This window comes from Populus trichocarpa, chromosome 4 (genome assembly GCF_000002775.5).
Source record: "Populus trichocarpa isolate Nisqually-1 chromosome 4, P.trichocarpa_v4.1, whole genome shotgun sequence".
Classification (NCBI taxonomy): Eukaryota; Viridiplantae; Streptophyta; class Magnoliopsida; order Malpighiales; family Salicaceae; genus Populus; species Populus trichocarpa.
The window spans coordinates 5,743,560-5,754,832 of record NC_037288.2 but is presented as its reverse complement, the minus strand read 5'-3'; the positions used below and the strand labels follow the sequence as shown (position 1 = coordinate 5,754,832).

Below are 11,273 nucleotides of genomic sequence, written 5' to 3'. Positions count from 1 at the left end.
ATCCATTAGAAAGTCCAAAAACAGCCCAAAAAAACAATATAATTTTTAATTTTTAATATAAAATAACCGAACTGAATCAAACCAGTCGGTTAAATTTCAATTTTTAATTTAAAATAACCGAACCGAATCAAAACCAGTCAGTTGGAACCAATTTTAGTTTTTTTATATATTTTACAAAATTTTAATTTAGTTATTTTTATATATAAAAATCAAATCGAATCGAAAATTATCATCCCTAATTAACATGATTGTTTTCTTTGGTAATGGATTTTTTTTTTCAATCATAACGTGGCTTTTGTCGTATATTAGGAAAGATATTGAGATTGTTTAAGGATAGAGAGCTCTGTGGATCGATTAATGTATGTGATGATGACAACACAAATGGCATTTATGAGAAATATGATATACTTAAGTATCGTGGAATGGTTCAAGTGGTTAAGTTAAGATGATGACGAGGATGGATGGTTCAACATCCATCGGCTACAAAATCCAATGCCAACCACTTGTTCAGATTACAAGATCTACAGATCATTAGAGTGCATGAGTTGAGTTAAAGGAATAGATATTTGAATTCTATAGAAAGAATTGATATATGTGAATTGATATATGTTTGAGCTTGCAAATTGATAATTAGATTTCATTTCCAAGTTTAATTTGCGGAAAAATATTTATAGTGCTCAGAAAAGTATTTCAAACCCCGGATTCTTTACTTGTTTGACCATCATATCTCCATGGCAGCTTCTCAGCACCCAAAGTTGTTGTTGGATTTTCTTTCTTTGAGTTTTCTGGGCTAAAGATTCCAGCTAAAGATTCCATGGCAAAAACATTGAAGTAGTGATGTTTTTGGACAAATTGTCGAGATTTTCAATAAAAAGTATTGTTATTTTGGCTGAACAAGGTGTGAAAGAGATATGTGGTTCTTCCCATCCCGATATGAACAATCTACGTTGATATTGCTAAATCTTTCCCCATTGATTAACATAAAAGTACAGAGTATTTTATTCAATGATGATCTAGTAGAATCAAATTAAGATTTATTCCTTGAACAGAATAGATTTGTTCATGCAAATATAAGAATTGCATAGCAGAAAGGGAACAGCAATACAGAGTTTGGATTGTACTAGCTATCAGTTTTTTATTATTATTAATGTGAGTGTCCGGATTAACTTGCGTGCACCTCGATTAATTCTATGGGCTTTGAAGTTAACGATCATTTAAGCCTCCAGTGACCCTGAGATTTGTAATACTCGAACTAATGACCTCTAGAAAGTAAATCTAAAACTTGATCAGTTAAGCTATACCCTTAAAGCTAGTTACCTGTCTTCTTAGAAGTGTATAGTACTTGTCAGGTATGCATCAACTCTTTTTGAATGCCAGTGACAGCTGAATACCCCATTATTTTATGTCTCTTTTTTCATAGATTATGGCCCCAACTCTGTCCTAATCAACTAAACTCGCCTATGCCTAAGGCCCTAAAACGCTGTCTAGCTGCATAAACTCTCTGTGTTTTGTTTCCAGCTGGGCTGTCAGTTCATATTTTCCTGAAGAATTGAACGATTAAGCCACGGATTATTCTACGAGATTGGGATATGAATTCATAACAATGACTGTTTTGGTAGGAAGGACGAGCAGAATATATGGACCAAGTGCCTGTGAGGTTGTCAAAAAGTCTTCAAGCTTCCCACATGGTAAAACAGGCAGGAAGCTTGCTGGACTCACGAGGACAAGTGGGAATAAAGTTCAAAGTTGTCATTCGCACATTCACAGTGAATAAAGACAGCAGCATCCATGCACTTGGCCATGTTCTTTTCGAGCTTATTGAAAAATCAACAGCATGCTATGTTCAGTTCTCGATTTTTCAGAAATTCTCGATTTTTCAGAAATTACACCGCATTTCTAAACACACCCTTCAACTTCGAACCTCACTAACTTCGAACCTCACTCAGGCTAGCAAGCAATGTTCAGTTTCTCGATTTCTTTAAAACTTCTACTGACTAGGTGGAGACATGCATATGTATGACACTTTGTTTATGATTATTGTTCGTGCTTGTAAGGTTTGATCACGTCTTCCCTTCGACAAGGAGCTTGTTCGTGCTTGTAAGATTTGATCACGTCTTCCTTTCAATAAGGAGCGAGCTAGATAGCCTACCCTGATGGGACTGTTCCTTGCCGTGTGTGGTCCCTTCTGCCCTGCCCAACAGCTAGCCCAAGTAAAGGAATCCCAAATGTATTTTCCCGCAAACCATGTTTACACGCATATATGTCACGGTGATTTCATGGGACGCGGACAAAAATCATGCATCCAATTCTCTCTTACATGGGATATCAGAAAACATGTTTGATCATTGTGGGTTTTATTACCTTTGCTCGGAAATTACAGTTTACGAGTTTTTTTTTTTTTTCAAAAAGTTGTTTTGAAAAAAATTATTTTTTTTTGTTTTAAATTAATTTATTTTGATGTTTTAATATTGTTTTGATGTGAAAAAATATATCATTTTGATATATTTTTCAAGTGAAAAATCTTTTGAAAAACAACACTATCACAGCATCAAACAAGCTCTAAGACCTCGTTTGACATTGTACGCGATTCAACCGCGCATATAAAATTTTTTTCGCTTTAAATTAAATTTTTTAGTGTTTTTTAATCATCTTGATGTATTGATGTCAAAAATATATTTTAAAAAATAATAATATATTCTCATATAAAAAATAATTTAAAATATATTTAAAGATGAGTGTATTTTCATTGGAAGAGCAAGTCAATACATATCCAATGGTGTAAGATTAGTTAATAATTATAAGTGAAATCCGCATACAATTGCCACGCATGTGTTGCCCTAGTGCATTGGGGGAGACATTCTTTGGGATTATTTTGTTATAAAAAAAGGTTAATTAATCCATTAATTAAGACAATGATGATGTAATGTATATGCAAAACAAATATTAAAGTCATATACTTTTATTATATATTCTTACCGTCACAGCTCAATTATTATTGTCATGTTACGATCTAGGGGCGGAGCCACATAACTTTTTTTAAGGGACCAAAACTTAAATATTATTTAGTTTTGACCGTAAAATTTAATTTTTTATTTTCTTATGAAAGCATAATATTAACGTTTTTTTATTTTTTCTGAGCCCAGCCCCAGCCCCTGGTGCAACCTCATCATCATGATTTTATCAACTTTTCAGCCCTTTTGTCCTGTGTAGGCTACTAAACCTTTAATTCAAAATTTAAATTAAAAAAATATATATGATGCTTGTTTTTAAAATAATATTTATTTTTATATTTTAGAATTTATTTTTAATATCAATAAAATCATAAAAAATATTAAATTATATAATTTTTTTAAAAAATATTTTATAACCACAAAAATAAACATACTCTAAATAATTAATCTTCGTCCATTTTTTCTCATGATATTATATTTTAGATCTCATCCTCTTTTTTTTTTTTTTTTTGGGTTAAACAGTTGAAACCTAGTAACTTGAGAATGACTGAGAAAGACATTCTTATTTTTTTATTTTTTATTTTTTTCTGGTGGGATCTCGAAATGTTTGTAGCAAAACACAAGAAGAGAAGTGGAGTTGAAGTTAAAAGCATCCCAGAGACAAAAAGATAAGAGTCAAAAGTAAGGCTTTAAAAGGGTGCGTGTGTGCTTGTGTTGAGCGCCAATCAAACGCTACATACACACACACACAGTTGCAACCATAAAAAAAGAGAGAAGAAGCTTACACTCTTTTTACTTTTTGCTAATACTAAAGTTACTAGCAATAAATCCTCTTTTTTTATGTATATATAAACAGAAAGTTCGACTTTTTGTCATAAAAAAACCAACAAAATTTCCTGTCGAACCTTCTAAACTAAACAACTCTCTTCCTTTTGATCTTCTTGTCAGAAAGTTTTAGCTTTCTCTTGTTAAAGGTTTTAGTTCTTGATTCTTGATTTTGAGTCCCTTTTGCCCTGTCTGTACTGGCTTCACTTTCAGTTCAATTGTGTCTTTCGGTTACCACCACAGCAAAAACGTTTGATGGTAAGACGGTTTTATTCTTTCTTTTCCGAGTATGTTTGTAAGAAAAGATAACCTTTCCCTTTTGGGCTGCTTGTTTGTTTAGAGAGACGTGAAGAAGATAATAACAGACTAAGATGTGGAAAAAGTTTGTTTTTTTTGGAGTCTTGAAATTCAGATAAGTTTCAAAAATCTGTTGAATTGACACAACCAGTTCTGGGCATTTGTTTGTATTGATAAAGTTTGGATCCTTAATCTTATCGATTTCAAGTACAGTGGGAAATGATAAAAAAAGAGATGGCTTTTACTTTGCTTCATGGGTTTTAGGTTGCTTGTTTTTGTTTTGAAACTGGTTTTGGAGATACTTTACTCACAATCTTTGTCCAATTTTCTACTGTTGTAATTATTACTTTAATGGAATTTATTTGCATTTTTCTCTGTCAAGTTCATTATTCAATCCTGTGAGTTTTCTTGATGTGCTTGCTACATACCTACCTTTTTGCTGCTGCTGCTGCCTCTTCAAAGCTATTTCAGTTCTGTTTGTACCCAATTGCATTTTACCTTCACATTTCTCTTCTGAAGTTTTATTTCATGTGTGATGGGAAAAAAACACATCACTTTTTCCCTCTCTAAATTTTAGTTATTGCATTTTTCCTTTTCTCATAATGGGGACGAGAGTAAATTATGTAGTGTCATTTGGTTACTTTTATCGGTTCCCTCTTTTATTGAATTGTTATCTCCCTTTTCTTTGCAGAAATTACTAGAAGTTTTGACCCATTTGTCAATCTTCTAATTGTGGATCAGGTGATTTAATCTATCTAGTACTTTTGTTTGGTGATGAAGTGTTTTAGGAGAAGGATATTATATACATATAGCTTGAAATTGTCAAATACAAAGCATCTTTTTCTAAAGCTTTTGGAGAGTTCTAGAAAGAGTTATTTGGATACGGCTCGTGAGTGACCTACTACTTGTACTTTGTTGGTTGGGACATTTAATGTCTTCTTTTGTATCTTGCTTACTGCTAATCCTCCACTTTTCCTTGTGATTGCTGTCTGCATTCTTTGAACTTAATTACTGCTACCATCCTTTCTCCAAGTTCATGCCATGGGAATTGATACCCTTGTTGTGCTTTGAATCACTGATGTTCCTTGCAAGAGTGATCATATATGCCAAAGATTTTTTTTTATTGCAGCAACTGACTTTCTGTTCCTTGGATTGGTGTATACAGTAACTATTAGGATATGGGATGCCTGGTGTCTACTCCGCAGGATTCGGGTGGAAATCGAAGGAGACCTGGTAGTATAGGGGATGTGTCTGTTTATGTACCTGGTTTTCGGATACCTAAGCCTGTTGATTTCTCTCTGTCACTTGGTGATCATTTGCCGAAGAATTTAGTGAAAAGCCTATCTGCTTTAAGAACTCGTATCGTAGTTATGGCTGGCCAAGAAGCACCAACAGTCTCAAGAACAAGAAGAAAAAGTGCTACACAACATGGTAGGTTGTAACAATCCTGGTGCAGATATCATAATAGATCAGCATTAGGTGAAGTCTTTTGAATTTCAATTTATTTGTTGTCTGCAGGAGGTTCAACATTGGCCGATCTTCATCAGGCTCTTGAAGATTACTTGCCTGTTCTGTTGGGATTAGTTAAAGATGGAAGCCAGCTACAACACAATGTACAATTTGTGTGGATGAATCAAGAGGATGAAGCAGAGGTGGGTGGGGAGTGTGGTCTTGCCTATCCATTTACTATCTGTTGATGAAATCTTCTGTTTTATGGTTTGCAATTCCATTTTTCTGTGCTGAAGAATCATTGATCTGATATTACTGAAGAATTTTACAGGAAACAGCGATTTCTAATGCATGGTATGAGGTGTTGTCAGTTTTGCACTTGATGGCAATGCTATCATTATCACAGGCCAACTTGTTGCTTCTTCCAAGAACATCTTCTGATGGTTACCAGCCAAAAGTATCTGAAGGTAGGTGTTTTCTATAAAAATTTTGTGCATCGATTGATGAAGCTTGGCTAATAGTTTCTTTCTTGCCTGTAATGTGAAGCTGCAAAATCTGTGCTGTAAACAATTCTCTTCTAGAATTAGAAACTCTTTTGGCAAGCATAAGGTAATGCTCTTGTCCAGCAGTTGGAGAGTAACTGCTGGCACAGGAAGCTATTCATGGTATTTCTGATACTTTCTAGCTGGGTCCTGGTTATATTGTAATAGATTGTTAGGTGTGGCAGACAGAGGTGTTAGTCTAATTAGTGACATAAATATCGGCAACATGTTAGTACATAAATATGCATTTCAATATCTAACCTTTAATTAATTAACAACTAGCTATGAAAAGAATAACTTAATATGAATAATCTATAGAGAGGGGTGTGAAATTGAACCTATTGGGTAAAAAATTAATGAGACCCAATGGAATATGCTATCTGAGATTGAAAGACCAATTGCCATTACCTACTAGCGGTCTTACTCATGCATGGTCCTAGAAGGAAGAAATTAGAGATAATGCTATCATGTAGCATCTGTTTGATGAAATCTTTGCACGTGGAGGTTTTGTAAATTATAAGCAATATTGTTGTGGATGAATTCATGCACACATGTTCATTTGTTACCTTTTACTATGCTTCACATTAGATCTCTATTCTGTTCTGGTCACAGAGAGCAGGCGAGCATCAATTGATATTTTCTTAAAGGCTGCAGGATATCTGGATTGTGCTGTCCAGAATGTGCTCCCACAATTACCTAATCCATTAAGGTTTACAAAGATGAAAGACTTGTCCAGAATTGAATTGCTTGTTTTTCATTGCCATCATTTTTATTGCATAATTATTCTGATTTGACTGACTTTTGCTCCCAGGAAAGAACTGCCAGTGGACCTTGCTGAAGGTGTTCTTAGAGCACTTTGCCTTCAAGCATTAGGGCAGGTACTATCTTAGTTTCCTGTATGGATTTGTTTGATGAACTTATAATTTCTACCCATGCTATCCTTGATACCTATGAATGGTAGCTGCACATGGAGATTATCTTGCAGATTTGAGATTAAACTCCTCTCTTTACATTTTTTTTTTATTATCAATACATAAGTTGGGTACCCGCTGACTGATATCAATCATTTTCTTACACTTGATATATTGGACTCCAACACCTCTTCTTTCTGGACTTGTAGCACATACATGACAAGCTAAGAGCATGTAACCTCTTTGTTTCTTTTCATTCCATAAAATTTATTAGAGCAATTCGTTCTGGCAGTTGACATGATTGGAATGATTAAGATTTCCTCCTTTCCCCTTTTGGCTTGCAGCTGTCTCTATGAGATGCTACTGCCTATTGATTAGAATTTTCTTATTCAGTTTTCAGATTTTCTTGTCTTGCTCTGTTTTGGTCATATATTCTTTCCACTGTCTTAGTCTTTCTACTCTTTCCATCTGATGCAGAGTGTTGACATCCAACTAGGAATGGCAATCGATAGTGCCAAAGCTACTCTTGCAGTGAAGCGAAGGCTTGCTTGTGAGATGGTAAAGTACTGGCAGCAGGTATGAGGGCACTAACCTTTTTATTTTTTTACTTTTGTAGCTTCATTTTTTTTTCTCTCTTTTTCTTTGGTCTGTGATGATTATTAAATTACCTTTCAGTAGCTTCCAACAAATAATATGGTTTAGGGATTTACAACCATCAGAAATAAAATTCACAGCATTCACTTGCAATTACCTTTAGCAGGATTTTGTTTTTGGGTTTTCGGTTCAACTGCCCTACTTGTTCAATAGGATGCATTCTAGTTGTAGTAAATGGAGGCAATAAAGAGAAATAGGGGAAAAAAGGAGAAGGGAGGGGAGAGTCAATAGAAGAATAACATGAAAAAATATTATTAATTTGAATCATCAAATTTCACTCTTAAGGCAGCCATTTGAGTGGTAAATTCTCTAATAATGGTACCAAAAGCCTAGCACTATATTTTGGAGTTGAATGTTTCAAGGTTAGGGAGGGGAATGAACCTTTTAAACTTGTCTGGGAGGTTTTTCTTCTTAAAAATTTTCTGAAAAGTAGAGATTCGGAAGTCTATCACAACCAACCCCATCTTTTTCTTTTATTTATTTATTTATTTTGGGGGGGGGGGGTGTTATACTTGTTTTTTCAACATCGCTTTGGTTACATCATTAATCCCACTTTCTGAGCAAATGTGTAAATACATTTGTCTCTAAACTAGAGAGATAAGTGCTCTGCGTTTCCTGACTGTCCCCTTTTTTACTTTAAAATCCTAGCCTTTCCTTCCTTTCTCTTCTTGGTCTACAATAAATGACATCCTGTAAGAACATGTTTCTTGTTTTTTTCTAATTTTACACTGTTCCTACTTCATATACTGAATTAGAAAGTTCAATCTTGCAGTTATGGAATATAACTTGCTTTCCTTTACTGCTTTCTTGACAGGCTCAAGATAATATAATGAATCTTCCATTAGCAAATGGTTGGGGGGAGAAGCACCGACTCTTAATAGAGTGGAAATATGTGGAAGCAAAGGTATCCAAGAATTGCTTTCATTCCTTTGTTTCCTCTCAGTATTTTGTTGTCATTCACAATAGAAACTGTCCTTCCTGTCTTTGGTATAACTATTGCTTTTAGATCTTAACTTATGAAAATGATATTATGTATTCTCCTTATGCTATGTTGCATGGAAAAGATGAACTACTGAAAACTGAACTAACTATTTGATTGGTATTGGAATATAACTGCAATGAACTTGACTAACTTCCTCTCTTTTCCTTACCTTGCTTCTTTGCTTCCTAGTTTCACCTTCTTCCACATCAATGATCAACTAATTGGTAAATCAAGCTGACTTGCACTCAAGAAACTGTACTTGCTTTCACCAATCTCGAATTGCACTCGACTTTAACCTCATGAGAGCCCGGCATAATTTCTCGTGATTCTTGAGCTCTAAAAAATGGTTTTGATCAAACAGGATCTGTAGCACCTCGCCATTTTGTCCACTCAAAATCTTCCATTGACACGTGCACACACACACACACGAGCAAGCAGATAACAAAAATGAATTTTCTTTATGTCATTTGACCTTCCCATGCCACAAGACTAATTTCAATTTGGATCAGTAGGCTGATATTGGTTAGGTTTTCTAGCCACTGATTTGTTGGCCTGTTCTTTTTAGCTCAATCTCTACTGTAATCATATTTTTCTTTAGATAGCATGTTTTCTTTTCATTTAAAAAATCCTTTCTAACTTTTCTTGTAATAATATTCCAACTTCTCATATAAAAAAAAATCCTTTCTAACTGTTTTGGTTTCTTGTAATTTGCATTTTATATCGCTGACATTCCATCAAACTTTTCTTTTAATAATATTCTTTCACCAAACCAGGCTGCAGCATACTATTATCATGGCTTAATCCTTGATGAGGGGAACACAGAGAAGTCTCATGGGATGGCTGTAGCTGCCTTGCAAGCTGCAGATGAGTATTTTAAAGAAAGTAAGAGGGCATGTGAGGCATTCAATGCAGCTTCTCCATTGTCAAGGTAATAAATCTATTAAAGTCCCTCCTGCTTAGGACCTTCATAAGGTGTCTCTCTGTGATGGGCAATGCATTGTATACTGGTTCATCTTTGTTTTATGGTATAGCTTTTTCTTCATAATATCAATTTAATGTGATTTTTTCGGTGGTATTGATCTTCACTAAATTAGCGTATTTGTTTCCTGATCTTACTGCATGCTACTAGTCAAAAAGTTAAACAATTGCTAAGGGTCTTGGCTATTAATGCCTTAACGTTTTGGTATATCCATGGCATTGGTACTGTTTGGCCATGCTGTTTCCATGGGTTTTGCATGTTAGGACATGGTTTTCCAAATTATGTGATTTATTTTTATTGAATCCTAGGTAGGCGATGCATTCAGATGTTCTGTAGTAATATAGGCCTTCACTTAATTGAAATTTTGCTTCTCCTTTTCAAGTTTCAATTCATTTTGATGCAGAAAACCGCTGCTTTGGGGAACCATGAAATATCTCTCTGACAAAATTCCAAAAGATACTTCTAGCAAAGTGCGGATAAACCGCGATCTATACTCCTATGAAAAGTAAGTGATGCTTTTATTAGGTGAATTTTGGGTTGAAGTTATTTCCAAATTGCTTGGTTAATAAGTGAAATTACATGATCCTGTAACTTGGGGTTCTGGTGATTTTGACTGCAGAATCATGGAGACAGCACCAACGTTGCCTGATTTTGCTTTGGCGCTGAAACCTGATGACTTTCAGCTCCCTCCAGCTGACTCTTCCTGGAACGAGGAGAATGTAGTTGCTGGACAAGCCAGTTCCAACCATCTGAGGAGCGAGTGAAGATAAGCCATGCTACATTTCCAGAGAAGATAGGCACATGTGGCCTAAAAATTGTTGAGACAAGGGCGAGTCAACAAGTGAACCATTCTTCCATTGGGTGCCAAATCTACTTTCGGCACACCCTGCTTTCCGCCTCTTTATTCCCCCCCCCCCCCCCCTCTTTCTTTATCTTCTCTCATTGTCAAAGATCTGTAAGTTATCATGCAGTAGAGCTCTGTACAAGTGCCCGTTGTGTGTAAATTGGATACTGCCTGAAATTGATTTTCTTTTCCAACACCAGAATAACCGAATGCCATTCTCCTCATTGAACTTGAAGCTAGCAAAATTTGTCTAGTTTGATAGAAAGCTGGCGTGTAAAATTGATTACAGCTGGTGTATCTGTGTGCACAGAATGAATGGCGTGGGAAAGAAATAAGGACAAGCATTTTTTTGCTATTTTCTATTGGTAGCCTCATTGCTTTTACTTCTTCCGCAACACTAGCATTGATGTTGCCTTCTTCAAGTTCTCAAATCTCAGCAGTAGAATGTCATCATTAAGATTAAATGAATGATTGACAGGAAAAGAGCAGCTTCAGGTGCCCCCATAAAATTGCCATCTTGAAAAAAAAATTCCAATCCAAGCTCCTCTGCCTACACGTAGTGCTGATTGTTCATTCGGCATCTGAACAGCAGTGAAGTAACAATAACCTGGTTCTGAAGTATTTTTTGTGCTTGAAAATAATAATTCAATAATATCAAAAATAATAATTTAAACCGCAATACCAAATATAATTTTAGTTCTTATAAATTGGCTTGCAATATATAAAAAAAAAATACCAGTAGTAACAACTTTGTACCAAAATTATTTTAATATTAATTTTACCACTAAATTATTTTAATATCTCAATTAATAACTTTTTTTTATATAAAATCACTTAAA

At 34.8% G+C, this 11,273-nt stretch overlaps 1 protein-coding gene across 6 annotated transcripts; it reads left to right on the top strand.

The window, feature by feature from the left end:
* The first annotated feature begins 3,702 nt into the window (after positions 1 to 3,702).
* On the top strand, positions 3,703 to 10,789 carry LOC7494375 (uncharacterized). 6 transcript variants are annotated; one of them, XM_052452201.1, is made up of 13 exons: positions 3,712 to 4,034; positions 4,117 to 4,251; positions 4,765 to 4,814; positions 5,239 to 5,504; positions 5,592 to 5,725; positions 5,854 to 5,989; positions 6,677 to 6,773; positions 6,876 to 6,942; positions 7,453 to 7,551; positions 8,444 to 8,533; positions 9,385 to 9,539; positions 9,994 to 10,095; positions 10,210 to 10,789. In XM_052452201.1, the coding sequence occupies exons 4-13, from the start codon at positions 5,252 to 5,254 to the stop codon at positions 10,352 to 10,354; spliced, it is 1,278 nt and encodes a 425-aa protein (XP_052308161.1). In that variant the 5' UTR covers positions 3,712 to 4,034; positions 4,117 to 4,251; positions 4,765 to 4,814; positions 5,239 to 5,251; the 3' UTR covers positions 10,355 to 10,789. The 6 variants fall into 6 exon arrangements, with proteins under 6 accessions (XP_002305035.1, XP_024455979.1, XP_024455978.1 ...); XM_024600208.2 differs by having other exon boundaries at positions 4,117 to 4,337; XM_002304999.4 differs by lacking the exon at positions 4,117 to 4,251 and having other exon boundaries at positions 3,703 to 4,034.
* The last annotated feature ends 484 nt before the right edge of the window (positions 10,790 to 11,273 follow it).